This window comes from Amia ocellicauda, chromosome 16 (genome assembly GCF_036373705.1).
Source record: "Amia ocellicauda isolate fAmiCal2 chromosome 16, fAmiCal2.hap1, whole genome shotgun sequence".
NCBI classification, from domain to species: domain Eukaryota; kingdom Metazoa; phylum Chordata; class Actinopteri; order Amiiformes; family Amiidae; genus Amia; species Amia ocellicauda.
In genome coordinates, this window is record NC_089865.1 from 25,421,224 (window position 1) to 25,447,228 (window position 26,005).

General features: G+C 38.8%; 1 protein-coding gene across 3 annotated transcripts; it reads right to left on the minus strand.

The window, feature by feature from the left end:
* Window positions 1-470: 470 nt before the first annotated feature.
* desma (desmin a) lies at window positions 471-25,359 on the minus strand. 3 transcript variants are annotated; one of them, XM_066687418.1, is made up of 10 exons: window positions 24,742-25,358; window positions 16,378-16,438; window positions 12,580-12,675; window positions 10,658-10,819; window positions 10,149-10,274; window positions 9,549-9,769; window positions 7,804-7,847; window positions 5,466-5,554; window positions 4,183-4,208; window positions 471-2,939 (listed from the first exon to the last, which is right to left on the minus strand). In XM_066687418.1, the coding sequence occupies exons 1-9, from the start codon at window positions 25,281-25,283 to the stop codon at window positions 4,194-4,196; spliced, it is 1,356 nt and encodes a 451-aa protein (XP_066543515.1). In that variant the 5' UTR covers window positions 25,284-25,358; the 3' UTR covers window positions 471-2,939; window positions 4,183-4,193. The 3 variants fall into 3 exon arrangements, with proteins under 3 accessions (XP_066543515.1, XP_066543514.1, XP_066543516.1); XM_066687417.1 differs by lacking the exon at window positions 4,183-4,208; XM_066687419.1 differs by lacking the exons at window positions 471-2,939; window positions 4,183-4,208 and adding an exon at window positions 4,315-5,038 and having other exon boundaries at window positions 24,742-25,359.
* Window positions 25,360-26,005: the final 646 nt, after the last annotated feature.

Consider the following 26,005-nt stretch of genomic DNA (forward strand, 5'->3'; position numbering starts at 1 on the left):
GAATGATGGATTGTGGACTCCTGAAGAGATTTACATTGGTTTACACATGCAGACAGTGGTATTCTGTGTGTGTTTATGATTTTGGAATTACTCTAATGGCTTTAAATCAAACTATTGGACTAAATAGTTATATCACCTGCTGTGCAATTTTGTCTGGCTAAGTAAATGTTCATTATTTAATTCTACTTCTGCTGTACTTATTTACTTTTTTAAATTAGATTTTCACTAATGCAATAATATTGAAATACTGTATTATGACAAGGCAGTCATATGAATCTATCCATCTGCCTATGTATGTATCTCTCTATCTATCTCTCTACATATATCAATAAAATATGCTTACCTCATTCACGGCTACTCCCAACCCAGCAATTTCAAAACATGTGCTTTTTATGGTTGAGTATTTATTTTCAACAAACCAATTATCACTATGCACTCAACAACACTATAAAAAGACAGCGATTCAGATGTATACCAACCCCAGCTGGGTATTTGTTTATTAGCAGTTACAGAATTCCAGAACAGGCTTTAACAGCACCTATAACCATTCAGTTCCTAATGCCTCCCATCTTGGCATTACCACTTAACAAAAAGGCTTCATTGCCAGACCAGAAAAACCTTAATTCCCAACAGCTTCTACTATTCCTTCAAAGAAACTCATCCCCCCCAAACCTACATCTTTCAACATTAGAAAAAGAAGAAGAAAATAAAAAAAGGAAATTTCTTTGAAGCTATGTATGTGTCACTAGATATTTAATCGCATCAGGGGTTCCAAAACAGTTAGGTGGTTTAAAAAACTTAAGTAATGTAAGAGAGATGTTGCTTTGAACTGCCAGGTCTGGTCTGGTTAACTGTTTGGAAATGGTGTTTAACTACTTTCACAGCCTGCCCATGAAATTGAGGGAGGTGTGAGTGAAAGAACAATATCACAGTGCCCATTTAATTGACCTACAGGCCTTTTCAGGAAAGGAGAAGCAGGTTGTACAAATGCATAGTACGGAGCAGATTTGCCAACGTGACAACATCTTACAAACATTTCCTGTGGCCGACTACTGCTATCCAATTCTTACTCTCCTGTGACCCTTGACCCTGTGACCCTTGAGATTTTAAATCTACAGAAGATTTTCAAATGATTCTCTATAAAATGTTGTAAATGCTACAGCCTCCCTGTTCCTGTCAGGAAAATGGGCCCATATGATCATTAAAACCTCAGACACAGCAAAAGAGACTTTTAACGAAGCTAGATTACCTCTTCATTGTCATGTGATGGGAATATAGTAAAAGATCATTGTTTCTATTGATACACACTGGGACTGAATAACTGAGCTAAATAACTGTAAGCAGGAAAACCTAACTTTGTCAAACATGCATGGAGAATGAGACAGGTTGAATTTTGTCAAGACTGATTCTCACAAACAGGACTGGGACAGGAGAGAGAGTTACAAAACAAATTCCATAGTTTTAAATACAGGAAGTCCATACTTCTACACTCAATGGTAGAAGGTAGCTACATGCATTCTGTTATCTATGTCGACTTATGTATGGTAGGAAAAAATATTTATGCACACACAGAGGGTGACACTTTTCTGCAGTATACAGTTTATGCTGAGAGTGTAAAGTTTACGGGATGTGATATTTTCTCCTCTGTACGAAAGCTAGCAAAGGCTTCAGTGGTGCATGGTTCTCTCCGAATTGAAATCCCAGGGGTGACAGAATACACCACCTCTGCAAATTATACATTCTGGATACAATGTACAGTGAAACAACACCTCTCCGGTAAGGGTCAAAGTAGTGAAGCTGTGGGGTGTCATCAGCTCTAAATGAAATCTTCAGTAATACTCAGTCTTTAGTGGAATGTTTGTATTCTTTGATTCATTTATCTGGACTACAAATAATTCCAAAACTGACAATTTGGAGTCAACCATTTTTACTTTTCTATCAAAACAGGTGGAAAATGTAACAATCTGCATGTTTTTCTGGAGAAATAATAATTCAGCCATCAGTTTTGCCAAGTTCGTTGCACTATATTTGCTATTGGTAAGGGAAACTAATGCATTTTTAAGAATCATAAATCATTCACTACTCTTTCCATTAATCAGTAGCCCCTTTTTAAAAAACATTTCAGGGCAATGCATGGCTGTTTTCAGTGTGTGAATTGTGTGGCTTTCCGGCACGGCTCAACTCTGCTGCGGAAATCAGATGTGAATTATTGCTCTCTTGTGAAATAAAATGAAAAATACTTTCCAAGTTGATCATAACTGATGATAACAACAATAATAAAGATAACCCCCACCTCAGAACCACCACATACACACATCTGAATTTTCAACTGTGCAAAATGGTACACTTTGAAGCCCACAGGCTTGTGTGTGATTCAGACAATCTAGTAATAACTACTCTTTTATGCAGGCTGAACAACAAAAAATGTAAGCTACATTCATGTCGCTATCCATTGCAATTTTAAAAAAGGCACTTATATAATTACTCTTTTCCTGATTCAACCTGTTTGTGATTAGATCTCAGGTACTTATGGCACTGCAAAATGTAGATGAAAGCCAGGTGAGTTTGGTGGAACTACCAAAAAACAAAAAATAAAAGCAACACGAGGATTATTTCATACATACGCAGGTAGGTGATCTGAAAACAGAAAAAGATTAGCTTTATTGCAGCTCTTTAGCTTCTAAAACATCAGACTGTTACATCAAAAACAGAAGAACACACATTCCTTGCTGCTTCTTTGACTTTCGGTGACTTTCTCTTCCGTGGCTGTGTTGGGATTGCTCTGTTATCTTGCTGGGAGGGGTGTCGTCTGTGAGTGGATGCGTGCATAAAAAACGTGTCCGTCCATCGCCCTTGTACACTGGTGAACGTTTGGCTGCCTTTCCGTTCTCAAACTCTTAAAGGACGTCTTGCTGATGCTGCGTGGATTCGCTGACAACCTGTTACAAAGGTAAAGCAAGGAAGCACTGTTAGGTCACCATCCAGAAAGGGGGCAGAATTGCAGCTGCTGTCATCAGTGCCTCGAAGGGGCATGATGTCTTCAGGAATGGTGAATTGCTGGCCATTCAATGCATGATAACACCAACTGTGAAGGTGTGAAGCTCGCCGTGATCACATGGTGCAATGTCATGTGATGTGTGATACAATCTGTCGGGTCATGCTGCAGTGTGCTCTGCAACTATGCTAGCTCTGATCAGAACAACTATAACATAGATGAATTCAATAATAAGAATTCTATTAAAGGTTATTCCAGATTGTTCCCTACTATCTTGATCAAGGCTATTATTTATGTAATAGAGGAAATGAATGAATGATTCATACACTGAAATGTATACATAACAATATTTAACACAGCACTGTATTTTCTATAAAATGCAAATCCCCTAGCATTCTTTATTCTTCAGTATTTGTTTTTCACTCAAGTGAGACATTTAGTTTATCATTGGGGAAAACGTCTAAGCCTTGAGGCAAATATTCCTTCCTGTTCTTGTTTCATATGGAGAAAACATACACATTGCATTCTAATCCCAGACTTTATTAATACCTAGGTAATTTTGAAATGGACATTACTTTAAAAAACAAAAGAAACCATGAAAACACCCTATCATGTATTCAAAGTTTTGAACAGTACAGTATAGAAAAAAGCCCAATGAGATCATATAAAGCTGGGGGAAAAATTAAGGGAAATATTTAACAGGACTAGCCTGTGACTGACTTTAAAGGTTTCTAATCAAAGCTTGAATCTTGATGGAAAGGTAATCTCAAAGCCATGCATGTGCTAAGCCTGGTACTCAATCTTTCTAGTAAACAAATATGTCTGTGTCATACAAAAATCACTTGAGTGGGGTGAGAGGGTGACTGGGATGAAAGAAAATAAAGTCATCACATAGCCAAAAATCAAAATGTGAATTAAAAGTGAAAACCTAAACCAAATTACCCCAATTTTGCTTTTAGTAAGGCTCATTTGTCTATATCTCTCTCCATTTGGCAGACTCCCTGACCATAAACATAACTGCTGTCAAATTTGGTGAGCTAAGCTGTGACAATTGTGCAAAAAAAAAAAGAAAAAAAAAAGAGTGTAGCTCCCTGAGTTTGAGAGTGCCAAACATGCAAGTAACACACCACAGAGTTTGACTACAAAGATTGGAAGATGCTGTTTAGCCATTAAATCAGAAAACTTACAGATAAGTTGCCTACTGGAAGCTAGCCTGGTTAAAAAATAAACAAACACAATTCAATAATAATAATAATAATAATAATAATAATAATAATAATAATAATAATAATAATAATAATAACTTGTCACCTAGATATAACAAGAGTTTATTTATATTATACATTGTTTAACTGCAATCAGATTAAATGCATGGGATCCTCTTCTCCTTTCCAAGAACATCATGAAGGAAGATGAAATTCCTGTAACCTCAATTGAACATCTATCCTTTATAATTTACTGTAACTAAAAAAAATTCCTGGACTTTCAAGTGCTGTGCTTTTTACAGTCAATTTAGTCAGTACTGTGTCTCTCAGCTCAATAACCTGGTGTGCTGCTATAAATTCAATGTATTTAATGTGCTTGCTGAGAAGTGTTCGTTGTGTGTCTCTTACTGTAATTGACACAAGAAAAAAATAAAAAAATAATTGAAGTCATTTAGCTATCTTTTATGCTGTCTTTCATGTTGATATCATGTTAGCAATGCAAAATGTGATTTAGGTTAGCAATGGCAAGGTTTATTGTTTTTAGATGCAAACAACTCAGGCCATTCTGTACAATAACACTGGATCCCTGTGGCATCGTTCTAAAAGAGATTTGTGTTTTAGGTTGTAAATGCTGACAATGTTATGACAGAAGCTGTTTCACAGTTCAGAGAATATGAAGCTGAAATCTCTCTCAGTGAGGGTCAAAGTGCTTAAAAAGTTCTGAAAACAAATGTATTGGTATAACACAATAAAGATTGGGTTCCACCCCTTTTAAAAGCAGATGTCAGGAAACGATTGCCCCAGGAGGTCTTCACCAATGTTTGTGATCTCAAGGTATCTGTTTGGATGAGATGCAGAAAATCTACAACCTGCCTGGGCATTTTTTTAAATACATTTACTCTTCCCTTCTTTATGCCCCCCCCCCCCACCCCATGGTTTCTCTCTGTAACACTCCCCCCCTTTGTAATGCCAACCCCACTCATTTCAATGATCATTTCAAGTCTTGTTCCATACTTGGCGCAATAATGAGGGAGAAATTTATTTGAATCTGTCTTTTACATATAGCATCACAGGGAGACCTCTCTACCCCCCGCTGCTATGAACAGTGTGGGAAGAGAAGGAAGCTATTAACCCCTTTCACATAAGCACTGGGTCAGCCCTACGCAGGTTATGACCCAGTGACAAGGGGGCCCAGTGCACACTTTCACACTACAGTTGCAATAAGATCTTACTCTACCCAAGTCCATACTGGCTGGCTGACTCACCTCGCCGTCGCGGGTCTCAATGGTCTTGATCAGTACGGTTTTCTTGGAGTGGACCTCAGACATGCGCTGGTGTTGTTCAGGGCTGGTCTCTGGAAGGACAGAACAAGGCAAGGGTTTCAGCTTGAACAGGCCACAGACATTCAGGGCAGGGGTTGCATTATTATTATAATTTTTATGTGTATTATTTGTTTGCTGATCTAAATGACTGATTGTCCACTTAACCGAGCTACAATTGATCAGTTGGACCTTTAACATTATTGTCAGCGGTGACATCATTCAGTTAATGATTGATTCCAGTCACTCAGAGCTCAGCGGAATCAGGGTTGAGAACTACTAGGGGGATTCATATGGTATTTTCTAAACCCAATTCAAAACAACAACTTTGTTTACGTACCTCAGTCTAATTGGTGCAAAAATAATACCTTCCAGCTTAATTAATTTGGTAATTTAACAGGCTCTGAGTGTTTTTTGTCCCCCCAAGATAATAACAAATCAATTATTATTCAACAATAAATTCGTCTTAAAATTAAAAATAAATAAATAAATAAATAAGATGATATACATATGAACTAAGTCTTACTACTTTCCCATTTTTCTTCGTACATTTGGATGAAACACCCTTTACAAATTAAGACACAAGTTTAAAATGGTACTGGTCTGGAGTAAATGCCAACAAGCTGTAGTTTAATCTTGCAGGGCATCCTGCCATCTAGAGGGCATCATTGATACTACACTTTTTCAAACTTTTGGGGGTGTGTGTGTGTCGGGGGGGGGGGGGGTTATTGAAAACCTGTCATCAAGCCTTTATTTGTCTTGTAAACAACCCAAACACATCACCAGACACCAAATGAACAGCTGAGTAAATCATTCATAATGGCTTGAAATATGTGTTATTGACCTACTTCAAGCTTGGGTAGGGGTTAATTTTGTGAACAATGTATAGAACAGAACAGAGAGATATTTCACACTGAAATATTTTACAGTTTTAAGTTAATTTTAAAGAAAAACAACCCATCAGACATAAGGGATCAATACTGGAAGAATGATAGTATCTTAAAAAAATCTTATACATATATACACTCATCTAAAGGATTATTAGGAACACCATACTAATACTGTGTTTGACCCCCTTTCGCCTTCAGAACTGCCTTAATTCTACGTGGCATTGATTCAACAAGGTGCTGAAAGCATTCTTTAGAAATGTTGGCCCATATTGATAGGATAGCATCTTGCAGTTGATGGAGATTTGTGGGATGCACATCCAGGGCACGAAGCTCCCGTTCCACCACATCCCAAAGATGCTCTATTGGGTTGAGATTTGGTGACTGTGGGGACCAGTTTAGTACAGTGAACTCATTGTCATGTTCAAGAAACCAATTTGAAATGATTCGACCTTTGTGACATGGTGCATTATCCTGCTGGAAGTAGCCATCAGAGGATGGGTACATGGTGGTCATAAAGGGATGGACATGGTCAGAAACAATGCTCAGGTAGGCCTTGGCATTTAAACGATGCCCAATTGGCACTAAGGGGCCTAAAGTGTGCCAAGAAAACATCCCCCACACCATTACACCACCACCACCAGCCTGCACAGTGGTAACAAGGCATGATGGATCCATGTTCTCATTCTGTTTACGCCAAATTCTGACTCTACCATCTGAATGTCTCAATAGAAATCGAGACTCATCAGACCAGGCAACATTTTTCCAGTCTTCAACTGTCCAATTTTGGTGAGCTTGTGCAAATTGTAGCCTCTTTTTCCTATTTGTAGTGGAGATGAGTGGTACCCGGTGGGGTCTTCTGCTGTTGTAGCCCATCCACCTCAAGGTTGTACGTGTTGTGGCTTCACAAATGCTTTGCTGCATACCTCGGTTGTAACGAGTGGTTATTTCAGTCAAAGTTGCTCTTCTATCAGCTTGAATCAGTCGGCCCATTCTCCTCTGACCTCTAGCATCAACAAGGCATTTTCGCCCACAGGACTGCCGCATACTGGATGTTTTTCCCTTTTCACACCATTCTTTGTAAACCCTAGAAATGGTTGTGCGTGAAAATCCCAGTAACTGAGCAGATTGCGAAATACTCAGACCGGCCCGTCTGGCACCAACAACCATGCCACGCTCAAAATTGCTTAAATCACCTTTCTTTCCCATTCAGACATTCAGTTTGGAGTTCAGGAGATTGTCTTGACCAGGACCACACCCCTAAATGCATTGAAGCAACTGCCATGTGATTGGTTGGTTAGATAATTGCATTAATGAGAAATTGAACAGGTGTTCCTAATAATCCTTTAGGTGAGTGTATATATGCTTTTGTATATCAGATATTTTGAAACACTCACCTCGGAAACTTAGAGAGGAGAATGACTGCACAGGAAGGGTGATCCTTGGAAGACAAAAGCACAAATAAACCAGTGTAATTTGCTTTGTGTTTGAAAGATTTATTTCAGGTAACCTCAAAGACTTCTCTTTGTGTTGTGCATTCATTAGAGTAGTGAAGATCTGATCAAACCAAACAAAAACAGGTGCATTATCCTTTTATCTGGTCCCCCTGCTTTATCTTGTTTGACCATTTGAATCTGACCTGGAAAGCTAGCTCTCAATGTGTGAAAATGCAGATGTCTGCAAATGGTTGGCTCATTTGAGTTCATAAGAACAATTTCATTTTTATTCTGCTTTTAGACTATATGGTCATCAAAGTTTAAACCTTATTGAGGGGCTTTGTACTTATCTGTCCTGTTAAGTATTACATTTTAAGTATTAAGTATTAATCTATTAGGCATTTTAGAATCTTACAGCAGCACACATTTTTCCAATTTTACTTCATGATTTTATACAATAAAACTTACAGAGTGAAATATGTCTCTGCTACAGTCACTTAGTATAGTATCTCAGTTACATATCTTACACAAGTATCCAGAGAGGAAAGCAGCAATGGGCTACACAATGTGCCAGTGGCAAAGCCAGGGTCTCAACATCTTGGTTGAATGTCCTTTGCTTTTAATACTTTAGCCATTGGATCAATTCTGACTATATACACTGATCAGCCATAACATTATGACCACTGACAGGTAAAGTGAATAACACTGATAATCTCGTTATCATGGCACCTGTCAGTGGGTGGGATATATTAGGCAGCAAGTGAACATTTTGTCCTCAAAGTTGATGTGTTAGAAGCAGGAAAAATGGGCAAGCGTAAGGACCTGAGCGACTTTGGCAGGGGCCAAATTGTGAAGGCAAGACAACTGGGTCAGAGCATCTCCAAAACTGCAGCTTTTGTGGGGTGTTCCCAGTCTGCAGTGGTCAATACCTATCAAAAGTGGTCCAAGGAAGGAAAAGCAGTGAAAGGGGGACCTAAACAATATTAGGCAGGTGGTCATAATGTTATGGCTGATCAGTGTATTCCATATTTGATTACCTGAACTCAGCCCAGCTCTACAAAACAAATGTGCCAAGTACACACCTTTCATTTAGACTAGTGGTGCCCAAACTTTTTCACAATGCGGCCTGTACAGGATTAAATATGCTGCGGACCGGCAATGCCCCACCTGCGGACCAGTCTTTGAGAACCACTTATTTTTGCCAGAGTAACTGTTATGCCTACATTCCAGCTATTGTGATTACCTTCTAAAATAGGAAAAAAGGGGATTTACTCAGTGCTTTGACATGAACATTGCAATGCCAATAACAAGCAATTGTCAGGCCTCTGATTTGTAGTTCCATAAAAGTACAGATTATTTTCAGTAACTGATGGCAACTCATTCCAAGATCCAGTCCATGGGTTCCCTGCTTCTTCTCCTGCCTATGCTGTTGATAGCATTGCCTTGTCATTCCAGAGTGTGCCATCTACACTGGGCAGGGGCAGGACTGCTTGACTGTTGCACTGATTTCAAGAGGACTATGCCTAAGTGATATCTCATTATTGTCTCTGAAAAAATCCCACTTGGGCACACTTTAGAGATTGTGTAATGTTGTGGTCTTGGTCCTGGAGAGTGCCAGATCTGCTACATTTAAGAGATGTTTTCAATCAGTCTAGAAGCTACTCTTTGGTAAACCGAAGTCACTGGGTTATTGAGGAGACCCCTACCTGCTTTCCTCTCCTTCCAGCAGTTTCCTGTAAGTGGCAATCTCCACGTCCAGGGCCATCTTGACGTTGAGGAGGTCCTGGTATTCCCGCAGGTGACGTGCCATCTCGTCCTTCATGTTGGCGATCTCGGCCTCCAGGCGTGCAATGGTGTCCTGGTATCCACTGGCCTCACCAACATAGCGCTCCTCCATCTCTCGCATCTGCCTCATCAGGGAGTCATTCTGAGAGCAGCGAGACACATGGAGAGAAGCCAATGAACCCAACACTAGCTTTACTGCCTATCAGGGCTACCTGGCCATAACGCTGAATAATTCTCCTCTTACATTCTTACATTTTGTTTACAGATTAAATATACACACTCCAACACAAGAAAGGAAACATTTAATTAACCAGATGAGAAGCAACATGAGGACTCAACATATCATTCCCACCATTGTTGTAATGGAAAATTAATAGTCTTCTTGTGTCCTTTGCATGCCAATTAACTCTCTTTTGTCCAGTTATATCACATTTTTAATTCAACTTCAGGCCATGAAAAACAGTGTGGTTCATCTCTGTGGTTTATCTCTGAGTATGCAATACTTGTCAGTAGAGACTCACAGTGCCCTTAAGGGAGTCGATCTCGCAGGTGTAAGACTGGATCTGGTGGCGGTACTCCATCATCTCCTGCTTGGCCTGGCGCAGAGCATCGTTATTCTTGGCAGCAGCCTGACTGAGGTCCGTTACCTAAAAGCCAAAAATAAAATGCAACAAATATGGAATATGGGGGAAAAACTATGGAACTTAACTTTGTTTTCAACCCTGTAAACTGCATGGATCTGCATGAATGAATGCCATGATTGCTTCATAGGTCACACATGAATCTAAATACAAGGGCTTGATTTACATTTGTTGTATTTGTCTTGGTTTAGGACTGTCTCACTGTTTACAGCTTTAGTTTCCTTTTTTATGCATCCATTTCAGAATCGCCAATTACTCCACCACTACAACTCTGTGCTTCTGCAGGAGGGATGTCACCGAGCACATTTGAGCTAATAGAGTTTTGCTGTTTTGCTGTCATTTTATTAAGGACAAAAGCTGAGTAAAGGAATTTAGAGGTGATGAGATACCTTGGACTTGTACCAATCCTCAGCTTCCTCAATGTTCTTGGCAGCGATGCTCTCATACTGGGAGCGGATGTCCCTCAGAGCGGCGGTCAGGTCAGGCTTGGACATGTCCATCTCCACCTGGACGTGGCTCTCCTGGAGCTGAGCCTGCAGCTCACGGATCTCCTGAGGGGAAACAGTGCTGTCAGTGAGTTTCTGTAGGAAACGCTGGGTTCCTCTTACAGCAGGCAATGTGTTTAAATGGGAGAGAAAATAAAAAAGGGACTTCCTGGATGGACGATAATTATGCACATCGTTGTAGTTGAAAGTAGTCACTCCCCTCACTTGAAACAATGCTATTCAATGTATGTTAATTTATGTTTTGACAGTTTATAAACTAACCATTTGTTTAATTAATTTTCATTCTGTAAATCAGTGAATATTAATCGGAATATAAAGAGCTGGACTGTTTATATCATGATATATTTTTCATATTCCAGTACCGGTATGTTGTGTGTCTTTGTTTCACAGCTGCCTGTATTTAAATCTTTTTTTGTGCTGTGGTTAATTGGGTGCTTTTGACAGGGGTGGTGGCTAAAACTAATAATAGAGTGACTGGGTGGGGGGAATGAGCTGTGTCGCCTTCTAGAGAAAACAACCTAGAACTGGCTGCTGCTCTTCCGCTTTTATATTGTTGCTGATAACAATTAGTCCTGTTCCCGTTAAACTAGTCAGAAGTGAGTAGGGAAATAATTAAGCATGGGTTTTCCTTTCTTTTCTGTATCTGTGTTTCTTTCAACAAACAGTTATTTGACTGAAAAGATTGTCTTTAGAATGATAATGATACACAAATTGATTTGCAAAAGCAGAGTCTCATCCATAGGGATTTGGCTATGTGCCTGTTAAACCAGAAGAGATTAAGCTGAAAGTAAAACTTTTGCAATATTTATCTTATAATATGTTACCTTTCACACCATTACACATCTTGTCATACTTTTCTGATTATTATTCTTTAACATCAAGAACACAGCACTAACATATCTTGTTACTTATTCAATTTGATGTGATCTAACACAAAAACACAGGGGATACTGTGACTGCCGTCCACAACCCCAGACCGGGTCAGTTTTGTGAGACATTTAATCTTCCCCTTACTAATAGAGGAATGCAGTTAGTCTAACAACTGCACGTCCTTTTCCAATCGCCCTTTCAAGCCAAGTTAAATATAGCTGTGCATCTGCTTGCTAGTGTTAAACTGTGACCTCTATACACATTTATGTCATTCAAAAAGCATTTCTCACTTTCAGAGGCACTAAAGCTAAATGTCAAAAATCATGATAGCACCTCCATCTTGCAATTGACCATATTATTGTTCTAGGAACTCCCAACTTGCATTCACTGAGCACTTGCAAACTGAGTTCAATACAACAATTGGAAATAGCCAGACTTCTTCAGCTTTACAATATAGACTTCCATTATCCTCTTAAGGGTAAGGGGGGCTGATTTAGTTTTTTAATAGTGGTTGATCCCAGTGGTTGATCACAGACCATTGTGATAGTGAGAACTCTATTCCCAACTTAAGTGCCATGCAGGACAGTAACAGACTTCATCAGCAATGTCAGTGACCTGTGATCAAGCTCTGTTTGGTCATTTTGTCATTTTTTCAATTCTCTAAGAAATGGCATAAGACTCCCCTGGGTCAAAAATATGGATGACTGTGAGACACTGCAAGAAAAAAATGTTGGGAACGATCAGTTATTATGAAAAATAAAAAACGTTTAAAAAGCTTGGGCAGACTAAAGAAAACATGAGAGCACAATGTGTGTCTGCCACAGGCAGAGGTCTGAGCTGTCAAGACATTTCAAATTGGGGACCAAAAGGACAATAATGCATAATTAGAGAGAATATGAATATATTTTGAGAAATGTAGAGGTCTCTTAACTAACCTCCTCGTGGATCTTCTTGAGGAAGGCTATCTCCTCCTGGAGAGTCTCGATGCGTCGCTCAAGGTCGAGACGGGCCATTGTGGCAGCGTCCACATCCTGCAGGAACAGAAACAGAATCACAAAGTGCCATGCACAGGGTCATCATCCATGTGGCTGTTTTCTACCACTTAATAGTCATAATTGTCCCATAGTTAGTGAATAGTATTTGAAAATAAAGTCTGCGGGGTTTGTCCAAACTACAGGTCTAACTTTGGCAGCACTTCTACCAGTTTATAAACCCAACTTGGAATAACCAAACATTTAGGGGTTAGGTTCAGTCTTCATGCCCACTGTTCATTGCCTGCTAAAACTGTGACTGTCAAATTATATTGTGAAGCTATAAAAAAAACATACTCCAGATCACCTAGACCTTCAGACAGCTTATTGAGATTGTGCCTAATGAGAACATAAGAACATAAAAGCATAAGAAAGTTTACAAATGAGAGGAGGCCATTCGACCCATCATGCTTGTTTGGTGTCCATTAATAACTAAGTGATCCAAGGATCCTACCCAGTCTATTTTTAAATGTCCCCTTATTTTCAGCTGGGGAGTTTGTTCCAGATTGTGACAACTCTGTGTCTCCTGTTTTCCATCTTGATTGCCTTGAAGCCCAATATCCATTTGTGTCCCCGGGTCCGTGTGTCCCTGCTGATCTGGAAAAGCTCCTCTGCTTTGATGTGGTCGATGCCTTACATGATTTTGAAGACTTGAATCAAGTCCCCATGTAGTCTCCTCTGTTCGAGGCTGAAAAGGTTCAGTTCCCTCAGTCTCTCAGTAGGACATTCCCTTCAGACCTGGAATAAGTCTGGGTGCTCTCCTCTGAACTGCCTCTAGAGTAGCAATATCTTTCTTGAAGTGTGGAGCCCAGAACAAGTATTCCAGATGAGCTCTAACTAGTGCATTGTACAGACTTAACATTACTTCCCTTGTTTTAATTCTACACTTTTGACAATATACCCCAGCATTGTGTTTGCCTTTTTTATTGCTTCCCCGCATTGTTTGGATGGAGAAAGTGAGAGTCCACGTAGACTCCTAGGTCTTTCTCATGCGTTACTTCATCCAGTTCTATTCCTCCCATAGTGTAATTATAGTGGACATTTATGTTACCTTCATGTAATTCCTTGCACTTGTCCACATTGAATTTCATCTGTCAGGTGTGAGCCCACAACTGAATATTATCTAAGTGACACCTTTTGGACTTGTTTAATTTGGGCTTTAATACCTCATTGACAACAGAATCATTACATTCCAAACCAGATCAGTGGGACGTTCACCTCTCTATCTTTTATACCCCTGCCTCTATTTTTATTTTCTATAGCACCAGCAGCTGCCGAGAGAAATAGGATTTCCTCAGTGCATTTGTGAAGTATTTAGCAATCGCTTTAATTCTCTCCCGTTGTTGGCATGTTCCCAAAATAGGAAGGCAGGGGTGGTGAATTAAATATAAGCAGTGCAGGGCTGTAACCAGAGCACATTGCCAACGCCCACACAGAAAGATCAGGAGCCTCAGTGCTTGCCATGGCTAGAGAGCATGACATCAGCTGCTAAAAGCACTCTGGCATAAATGGGAGATATGTACCCAACAACTCCAAGACTAGGCTAATCATAAACAATGCATTTTTATGTAAACGTGATTCCTAAAATGATGGTTTTATGCATCTTTACATGTTGCTATACTGTATAAGTAAGATGTATAGCACTTTGTCAGTTCAGTTAGATCACATACACAACTTTTAACATTTAACCATGTAAACTCAGCAAATAATGCATAAAAAACTAAATATGTAGGACTATGTTCTTCCTATGTATCAGGATGTGTCATGTCATCACTTCCATGATAGTTGCAAACAGCTCAAAATATACAATATTCAATGTACTCAGCACTGTATATGTACAAAACTACTGATTCCTAATTGAGAGAATGATTGATTAATGACTGGTTTTATTTACTGACTGGCTGATCAGCTTGTACAGTTATTTTCTGATTACTCATATAAAAAAAGAAAAAGAAAAAGAAACTTGAGATTTGAGAAATCCATAAAAGCACTAATGTTTAATATGTGCCAAATGTGGAAATAGCACCTAAATCTTTTAACAGGCATGTTTTCTATTAATGATTCAGTTTGCCGATGCCTGTGGGCTGCAAAGGTAGATACTGGGATGTGCCAAAATATTTGTCAGTCGCCCCCATTTCAGTCTCTCCAGTTGCATTTGAGAATTGCCTTCTGTTTCATTACATTTTAAATAATGAAAATTGGTTTTAATACAATTATTTTGTGAAAGTGAGAGATCCATATTTTCAGATAAAATTTTATTTATGAATATGTAAGCTAGCAATAATTTTGAATGTAGTGAATATGTACACCGATCAGCCATAACATTAAGACCACTAACAGGTGAAGTGAATAACACTGATAATCTCATTATCATGACACCTGTCAGTGGGTGGGATATATTAGGCACATTCTGTCCTCAAAATTGATGTGTTTGAAACAGCAAAAATGGGCAAGCGTAAGGATCTGAGTGACTTTGACAAGGGCCAAATTGTGATGGCTAGATGACTGGGTCAGAGCATCTCCAAAACTGCAGCTCTTGTTGGGTGTTCCCGGTCTGCAGTGGTCAGTACCTATCAAAAGTGGTCCAAGGAAGGAAAAGAGATGAACCGGCGACAGGGTCATGGGCGGCCAAGGCTCATTGATGCACATGGGGAGCGAAGGCTGGCCCGTGTGATCCGATCCAACAGACGAGCTACTGTAGCTCAAATTGCTGAAAAAGTTAATGCTGGTTCTGATAGAAAGGTGTAAGAACACACAGTGTATCACAGTTTGTTGCATATGGGGCTGCGTAGCCGCAGACCAGTCAGGGTGCCCATGCTGACCCCTGTCCACTGCCAAAAGCGTCTACAATGGGCACGTGAGCATCAGAACTGGACCACGGAGCAATGGAAGAAGGTAGCCTGTTCTGATGAATCACGAGTTCAAGCTGTTGACTTGGCCTCCAAATTCCCCAGATCTCAATCCAATCGAGCATCTGTGGGATGTGCTGGACAAACAAGTCCAATCCATGGAGGCCCCACCTCGCAATGTACTGGACTTAAAGGATCTGCTGCTAACGTCTTGGTGCCAGATACCACAGCACACCTTCAGAGGTCTAGTGGAGTCCATGCATCGACAGGTCAGGGCTGTTTTGTGACCTACACAATATTTGGCAGGTGGTCATAATGTTATGGCTGATCGGTGTATATTTATCTGTTGACACTGACAGTCAATAACTAAGCCAAATGAAAAAATTGCTTCCCTGCCAACTATCCAACTATTTATGTAATTCTTTCCCCAGGTCAATTCTTCGAAAAAAACCATCAAAATAATGCCAGGAATTATTTTAAAGTTTACTTTCTCCAGATCTATAGTGCTCTTCTGTTTCTAAACAAGAAGATGTTATATGTCCTTTAACTCTTATCTTACACTTTGTTCAGTAATATATCTACAGCTTTAACAGAGTTTTGACAAAAGGCAAGATAACCAACCATTAGAGTTAAGTGCAACAGACCAGCAAGTTTTATACCATAAATTATAGGAAGTTTACATGGTTGATAAGTAGAGATAATGTAATTGAACTATTACAAATGAAGCAGCTAACTGGTAAATTCAGAGTTTGCCCAGAAGACCTTACAACCGGGCTTCTGAACATTGGCTAAGGGCCAAAACTGTTGAATGAATCAAGGATGTCTTAGTTGCCTAAGAGACAGTTAAACTTACAGATCGGAAGGCAGCCAGGTTATTCTCAGCATCTTCCTTCTGATGAATCTCTTCCTGCAACCTGAGGAATTTGAATGAAACAGCAAAATTAGTTTTTCATTCTAATTAACAGCTTTCTGACTTTTACAAGCATTCTTGCACTATCCTGCTGGAATGGGACAACATGATGCCCCTGTTTCTTTCTTTCCTACATCCTTTGCTTTCCCTGTCGTACATTGACATTCTTCTCTTGGATGAAGTTCTAAAATCACTTCATGCAGACACACCAAAAACTTTACAGTCTTTTCAAATTCAAAGAGGAATTGCAAATCTAAAATGGTGTATTAGCCACAAGCTCCAGATCAACACATTGTCTACAGGCATCAGTTTAAAAGTCCCATTTTGGAAGTCGATATCATACCTTTTCACATTTCTACCCATGTTATGACAGGTGGCATGGTTAAGGATAAGCGAAAATACCAAATTGTACACTGCCCTAGATACTTGAAATTGTATCATTTGTTTTTAAAAAAAAATGTACAGCTGTGATTTCCACAGGACACTTCATTGTAATTCTCAATAACTGGCTTTCAGTGCAGGTATGAAGAGCTATTCAAAAAATCTGAACATTAACTAATTTCACTGCATTTTGTTTTGTTTTATTTTATTTGTATTATTATTATCAGGAACACCTTTTATTATGTACTATCAAAAATGTAATGCTTTGTTGTACTTGTGAAGTGTTTTGTAACTGCTTATATTGTGAAGGGCACTATATAAAATAAAGACTTAGGGTTTGATTGAGTCTAAAGGAACATTTGTCCTGATTTTAAAGAGAGTAAAATGTATCATGTTAAGGTAGCTCTAGTTCTGAGCACCAGCTTCACTTTATGTAGCAGGCTGACACAAAATAATAATTGGGTTCAAACACATTGGTGATTTGAGTCTCATTGTTTAATTTAGAATTGCCTTCTTGGATTGCCTTTTCTTTTACCTAATTGGGTTTTCTAAATTAAATACCAAGGTATTTTCATGTCATTTTGAGTCTGCCCTGAAGTGCTTACAAAAGTAGCACATATAGCACTGGATCATGTAGGGAATATCACATTGGCTTGACCCTTCAGATTTGCATTTCAGAACTGATCTGAAGGGAGGCCATTTTGGGCAAACAATCAGTTTTCTTTAAGGATTTCCATTTTTTACATATTACAGCAGAAGCAAAATGCTTATTTGACAGATTGTTCAAAAATTAATTTCCACACAAAAAATTGAAAACACAATGTAATACATGATACTAAGAAATCAGTGTTGCCACATTATGGAAACTAAAGATAAGCATTCTGAATTTGAGTAGAAGCCTTCCATATGTACATTTATAAATCACCATGATATCTGTTAAGCACTCCTTATAGTTATATTTTATATCAGATTATCGTTTCTGTGTGGAGTTTGCATGTTCTCCCCATGTCTGCGTGGGTTTTCTCTGGGGACTCCGGTTTCCTCCCACCATGCAAAGGTTAGGTTAATTGGCCTCGCTAAATTGCCCTGTGTGTGTGTGTTGCCCAGCGATGGACTGGTGTCCCATCCTGGGTGTATTCCTGCCTTGCACCCTATGCTTGCCGGGATCGGCTATGGCTTCCCCGTGACCCTTGCCAGGATAAGTGTTTTCGAAAATGAATGGATGGATGGTTGGATTATCATTTCTTAGTAATTCATGTTCTTTTTATATTTAAAAAATGTTAAAATATGATTATTTAACATATGAAAGAATGAAGCTGAGGTAGTAGATGTTTTTTGGTTTCAAACTACTGATATTGTTTTAACATAAAATCACTCTGCTAACAAACCTTTGCTAAAATCTTCAGGAAGGAGGAAAAACACCTAAATCTGGAGAGAATGCCTCCGGGCCTGACATATTTTACACACATTAACATTTTCTGCATAACCAATCGATGGAAAGTCATTCTGCATGCATATGATTCATTGGGGAAACTGTCACTGGAAATCAATCAATCAATCAAGTTCAAATAAAAATTATTGAGGAGGCCATTCTTCAGGACTTTTTCATCTTAATTGCGTGTTCGTGAATAGGAAATTATACGCAGTAATTAAGATAGCTATAGATGGGAAACCTTACTTGATATCTCAAACACTTCACAGAAATATGTATCATGTGTGCTCCTTGTTTAGGATTTTTTAAAACATTCCAACAACAATGAACCAAGGTTGCCTAGTAATAATTCACACTGCCATTCAGTATCTAACTTTGAGGATCAAGCTGTAAAGAAGCTGGATATTTATGAGGTAGACCTTGTTCAAAAGCCATATGCCTTTATAAGTCAAAATAAAGAATTCTTCCATTTTTTAAATACATAAAAAGGATATGGATAGCAGTTTCAGAGTTCTGCCACTGTCACATTGAGTACAAATTTGAGAGCAGTCTCTACTCTTTTAGTGTTTTTCAATGTTTGATCAATTGTTGTCTAAACATGACACAATATACCTTTTAAATCTTGAACAAAAAAATAATTCAAACCACTTAAGAATATTTATAGTTCCTTAGATTTTGTTTCAAGTTTTACTTCAAGAGGCACTGTCCACATACTATTTTATGACACGGAAATGCTGTCAGTTGGCCGCTAGTAGATGCAATGTTATTTTTGTCTTATCTTTCCCAGAAATGTTTAATTGATTATAACCATAAAAAGCAACATAAAAATAGTTTGAATTCCATTACAATAAGTTATGCATTAATGCCAATAACATAGAGTATAAAAGTGGTATTGTATTGTTTATGTTTAAATAAATCTTCATAGTTAGCACAATAATAAATCAATAATCCTTATATTTCCTAGCAGTTTGACAAAATCCACCCATAACTTCCTTTATATGGACAGATACAATGGCAAGAGAGATGGAGGGGAGGGGTGTGTGTGATCCGTAATAAATGTGGATGTAATCAATTTATCACTTCACAGCCTTACTTCCATTTATAGACATGCACAACAATGTTCTTGAGAGCAGAAGCAAGGATGTCTTCCAGAAGCAGAGGAAAGAGTTTAGTGACAGGTCAGAGAGCCAAATATGAAAAGGCCACAGATTCCTTTGCTGGCACAAAAAAGAGTATGAAGTTGCTGCAGATGAAACTAAACTGATTTCTTTAGAGGAGAGATGTCAAATCCAGTCCAGGAATTCTGCTGTGTCTTCAAGTTTGTTTCAACTGAAGCTCTCAATTATGTGAAATGATCTATTTATTATATCATTTAGACACATATAGAATAGATTTAAGATATTTTATTGATTCATGATGGCACTGTAGAATCATTTTCAGGTTTTAGAGAAGCATTGATTTCAGTCAGTTACTCAGCTAATCAGACTGATTCGGTGTCTGGGAACTGGCTTGGAACAAAAACCAGAAGACAAGGTGATGTTGTAGGAATGCACTTTGTGACCACTGGTTTAGAACCTCAACCTCAAACATAGGTTTCTTGAACTTCATAGAACGGTTCTTGTCCTCCAATTGGTTTTCAACCCTGCATATTATATGCTTTAAATCTGGAAATGGTCATACAAAAGTAACGATGGATGACTCCTTTCCCAGCTGATGATCAAATCTGCTTAATGGATCATGATGCAGAAATGAGGCACTGACATATTTATTTAAGGCAAAGCAAGGCCCCAAGCATATGTGTCAGACATTCGCTTAGAAAAGCATTCTGAGGCATATAATGCAGACTGACTCAGACCGGAGTCAGGCACTTGATTGATAGAAATGGGAGTGTAAGGAGTTTTATGTCAACAAATATAGTAAGACAGAACACGCATCTACTGTAAAATCACATCACACTTTTGCTTGTTTACAGAAATAAACTCAGTTGTCTTGTTAAAAGCCCAGGTGTGAAATACAGATATTAAATAAACAGTGTACTATGTTCTGCTGCCAAGTCACATAACTCTGATGTCACAGCATCAAAACCATATATTTACATTTTTTGACTGGTTAACTAGAGTGTTGAATGGACCGTCCTGTGACATGATCAAAGACTATATATGGAGTTTTACTTTCAGCTCTACTCAGCTGGCTTAAATCCGGCCTTTGTAAGGAGAGCTGTGTCTCAGCTCCGTTTCCACTGTTATTCTTTCTCCAGTTTTCTCAGTGCCCAAGACTTCCTGTAGACAGCATGTAATGATGAGTGTCTTTCGTTTTGTTATAGTAATCTCTTTCACAGAACATCTCAGCTCCTTCTGTTTGATTAAGTTTTGGAGTGTTTTGTTTGGCACACTTCAATGCCTCTGAACAGTCCCAGAAATTCTCTGAGAAAAAACTGTTTACAGTTGAATGAAGATCTGTGCTCCTGGGATGGCATATATCTGTCAGCTGTCGAGAAATTGCTTCCTCATCCCAAAAGTGGCATTTTTCATCTTTAAAGTGTAGACAATCAGAAATCAGAAAAGAAAGAACAGATCCTGTTGTCTCATTTTATTCTGAAAGAGTTCGTCCTCTTAAAATCTCTCGATGCTCTGTGAAGAAATCTCATGCATACATTAGACTGGATCTGCCATTTGAAAAATTCCATAAAAACTAAATATTAAAAAACCAAAATTTGCTGTGACCTCCTGAGGAATCCTCACAAATGCCAAACCCTGGATGTTTTTTTGAACGGGATTTGGGACGTTTTAGCTGCTAGAAAAAAAAGAATATCAAGCAGTCTTTGATAGCTGTCTTTGCTTTATATACCTTTTCACAGGCCTGAGTTCATCATTCTGAAGGAGGTGTATGGAGAATGAGTAGGCACAGCTTGAAATGGAGTGGGGTGCAGTCAAAAGATGTGGTTGAAGCTGAAAATTTGGGAACATTTAAAAATAGACTGGATAGTATCCTTGGATCACTTAGTTATTAATGGACACCAAACGAGCACGATGAGTCAAATGGTTCTGGTTCTTTAAGTAGGTATCTCTCCTCATAAGAGAAATACATATATTTTATTTTGAAAGAAAATGATTTATCCTGCAATGGAAGTTTCCAATACTTGTGAACATCAAACACCTCAGGCATCTTGTTAATAGCGGAATCTCTTCTGTATTTTCCACTTCACAGACGGCACAGGAAAATAAGGGATACATTCCGACAGGCATGACGTTACTGCTGTCAGCAATTTCTTCAGTTTCTGTAAACCTGCTTGTTGTGATGACTTGCACTGTAGCAGAGTTCAGTCTCCTGCAACTGAAGGAGATCTGAAGGATGAATTCAAATCTAATTTGGAACAATGACATTTGGTTCTAATCTCTGAGTCAAAATTTGCATGGAGGTGGAACAGATGTTGCACTATAGCAGCATTTGGAAGTCCAATAGAATTGATAGGTCTTCTTATATCACAGTCATTTAGGACATGTGTTTCCATGACACAGTAAGGGCAGAAAAGGAATCCAGTAGACATCATGGTCCACAATTAACAGAGTGAGCTCCCCCTGTTGTAAAGTTTTAAAATGTTTTAAATAATACATAAAAAAACGTGAGTTCTGTCCCAATAAACTGTTTAGAATTACTATTTGCTTTACATTTTAGGAGAACAGAATGAACACATGAGTATATATTTAGTTGGGAATGCATGTATTTCTCAAAACCGTGTTTACCCAACTTTTATTTTTTCTAATCCTAGTAACCTAGTAAATGAAATGATGACACTGGCTAGATGTTTTTAAAATAATGTTTTGCATGACAAGGAGTGTGGAGGGAAGTGAAAGATTGACAATTCTCCATTACATTTTCCACAGTGTCTTCCACAGTGACTTGAGGGGTCAGAAGTGACATGACAGGCAGCTGCATGAAACACACAGTGCAATCCATTAAATAGCACTTGGGCTGTCCTGTGATGAAATTAAACAACTGGGAGATTTTAGTCATGTCTTTCATGTCTTTTTTTTGTTTTCACTTCCACTCAAATAGCAGTGGACACCCTTGTTCATGCCTGTGAAAAGTTTATTCTTTACTCTCTGAAAAGCATACTCACATATTTCTAATATGTGTTCATATATGTATAGTATAATATATATTACACTTTGTAAATGATTATATAAAAATAATCTCCTCAATTCTCCACCTCACCCCACATTGATAGAAAACTATTTTTAGGAACCACAGATGCATGAGGTTTGTGATAGTAAAAAGGACATTATAAGAATAGATCTCTAATTTCGGTTCACCACGTGATTGATGGCTGTATTCACAGTCACAAAATAGAAGCTGACAGCTGCAGTGGTGACAAGATTATGGACTATGAGTCAGACACATGCATGAAATCTGCTATATTTGAGCTAGAAAGAGCTTGCATAAGATTTCATTATCATTTCCAGTATCCTTGTTCTGGCCATGCTTAAATGTGCTTGTATCAAACGATAGCACTTTCTCACAATCCATGGGCAAGGTTTTCTAACCCTTTTGGTACTCTCACACATTGTTCAAATTGCTTTCTAAAGTCTTTAACCTTTCCATTGGAAGTCACGTATGAATGCTCAATTCAGATTTTTATTTTTATAAAAAAATTATTTGTGTCCATACAAACTGCTTTCCTCAAGCATGAAGCAAGTGTCACATAATTCTCTCAGCCTCTCTTTCAAATAAGGATGACTACTCCTCTAAAAGCTAAATCCTGTTTTTCATCTGATTATAAAAGCACCATGAGCTGCATAGTACTGGAACATATAGGTTTTAGATACAGGCAACATAAATAAATATAGGGACTAAAGACCGATATAAGACTTTTGTTTTTGAGGATTTGTTAAATGGAGAGGATTATTTTTAAAAATAAACTTATTGTTATTGTTATTGTTATTCTTATTCTATGGTTAAAGTTTACTCAGATATCAAAATCCATTCAAACGTTCACCACCAAACAAAATGATTTTAAAAACTGCGGCGTAAAGCAGTTTGTGGATATGTCTTCCTTGTCTATAATGCCCAACACAGAATTAAAGCTGGTAAATGTGAACCTTTCTAATACAAACTATTTCAAAACACAAATCAGTGTTTGCATTAAACTAACCTATCCATGGCAAGTATGTCTCATAAAAACAGAAAGAAAATCAAGCATGTGTAACTGGGCCATTAGACACATAAATCAACTCACTTTATCATTTAAATCCAGTCGAGGGATATATAATAGGTATTCTTCATTGTGTATATCCACACAAAATGCAAAGATAAAACAATGCATTTTCAAACTCTTCGCCAGACATCTGTACCTCATTTGTCCGAGACATGTCCACTGACTTATGGGTAATATATTATTGACCTATATTGTCTGCTATTAAATCCTCTGTTTTGTTTAACCAAACTCAAATCATATCCCACTATGATGAGCTTCAGGGAATATCTGTGAAGAAGTGCAGTTCAGTACATTGTCTAGTGAAAAGTTATATACTTTATGCCACCTGCATTCTTTCAAATGATTTTTTAGAGTACAATGTAAAATATTGTTGATTATTGTGATAAGTTACTAATTCATTCATATTTAAATTAAAATAACAGTTAATTCAAATAACATTTAATAATGTTTGTTTCTCCAGTGATTAACATTACCTATGTGGATATTGAAGGCTACTAAGACAGTGCTTGGTTTCAGCAAGAGAGAAAATAGTGTGCAATAGAATTTACATCAGAAATGTTCACATCCTGTTATATAAAACAGCACAGCCAAAATGTACACTGCTTTATGAAATATGACCCCTCAGAGTCCAGCAGCTGTCTGAGGTCTCCTCAGCACAAAGCTCTATCTCCTGAGTACCAATTTATTTGAAAGTTTTAGTTTCCTTTGATATAGCAGTGATTAATTTCTGTTAATTGAAGGTTTTCTATTCAAATTTATAATGAATTCAGTGCTAATAATTCCACTAATCCTCTAAAAATATAAATTCTTTACATTTCAGATTTACACATTTTTCTATTCACTTCCTGAACCACATGGTTTGAAAATTGGAAACAAAACCGTGGTGACATTTTACCATTTGATAGGTGTGGTGTGAGAACAAAATCTTCTTTTTGAAAAGGTGGTGTCCTTGTAAGATTTTGACTTAATCACATCCACCGCTATCAAACACCCTCCTTTCACCACCTTCCTAAGCTGGTGCTTCTGAGTTGTCTGGTATTTTCATGCCCAAATATGAGAAGTTAAAACCATCCCTTCATTCAAGCCTGTACTACTACTCCACCATAGGTATGCAAACGTCTAAAGAAATGTCCCTTGTGAAAACCCAAACCCCACTGTGACACATACAAAAGGAAAAGGCAAGTTCAGCAAGGTTCAGCAAACTGTGAAGCACCAATATTAGTAGGTTGTACTTTATTGCACTGTCCCTTCCTCCCATTCTCCCTCTCCCCAGTCTTACCTCTGCTTGAGCTTCTGCAGGTCATCAGCCAGGTTATCCCTCTCCACTTCCACGCGAGACTTCTGGTTGGTGAGGGCTTCCACCTGTCTGCGCAGCTCTCTCATCTCCTCCTCATAGATCTCGGCCACCCTTGTGGGCTCCCGGCCCTTCAGTCTCTCAATCTCCACCACCAGCGTCTGGTTCTGCTGCTCCAGGAAGCGCACCTTCTCGATGTAGCTGGCAAAGCGATCATTGAGGTGCTGCAGCTCCACTTTCTCATTGGTGCGGGTGGTCAGGAACTCCTGGTTCATGGCGTCGGCCAGGCTGAAGTCCAGAGTATCCCCGCCGCCATAGGTGCGCACAGGGGCCACCCTGGTGGACCTAAAGCTTGAGAAACTGGGTGACGCTGAGCTCCTGGAGACCTGGTAGACCCTGGAGGTGGCGGAGGAGGCGCTGGCGGAGCCCCTGCCGGAGTAAGAGGACCTGGAGAGACTCGGGGAGCCCGCTCCGCCCCCGAATGTTCTCCTGTAGGAGGAGACCCTCTGACTGGAAGAGTAGCTCATGCTGAACGGTGGGAGAGCTTCTTGCTGTGGTTGAAAGCTGGGAAAAAGAAAAGTGAGGGCTGCTGTCCCAAGCTCTTGCTATTTGTATCTCTCTCTCTCTCTCTCTCTCTCTCTCTCTCTCTCTCTCTCTCTCTCTCTCTTCCTTAGATATCAGCTGTCGTAGGCTCCGCCCACCATCCCCCAACACACTCACTCACACACACACAGGCATACCAGGACCTACTGTCCAGTGCCTGGGGAGAGTGGCAGTAAGTTGGGGCTTGTTTAATAGTCTGCATTGTCTCAATCCTCTGGAGGAAGGCAGTAATTATTAATGAATATGACCCAGACAGGATGTTATTCCATAATTTCACCAGTTCCCTCAGGAACTGAGAGGCCATACGGCTTGATCATAATGGCCTTACAAACATAAAAATAGGTGTCGATTTTAATCCAAATGTCATCTTGAATTTGCAACTTCAAGGTATGTTGCATTCTTTAAGATATATGTAATTCTTTATACAATTAAGTTATCCAAATAATCTTTGACTGAAGGCAAGGATTCATATGCGATATTGTTGCATTACTACTGACAATATTTTGGTATAAACCAAATGTATCTGGTAAACAAATCTGATGGCACAGTAATAAATATTTATATGCCTTGCAGACACTTTTCTTGAAAGCAGCTTGTGCATTGTGCATAGCCATTTACAGCTAGGCTGTTATTGTTTCTTCAGGAC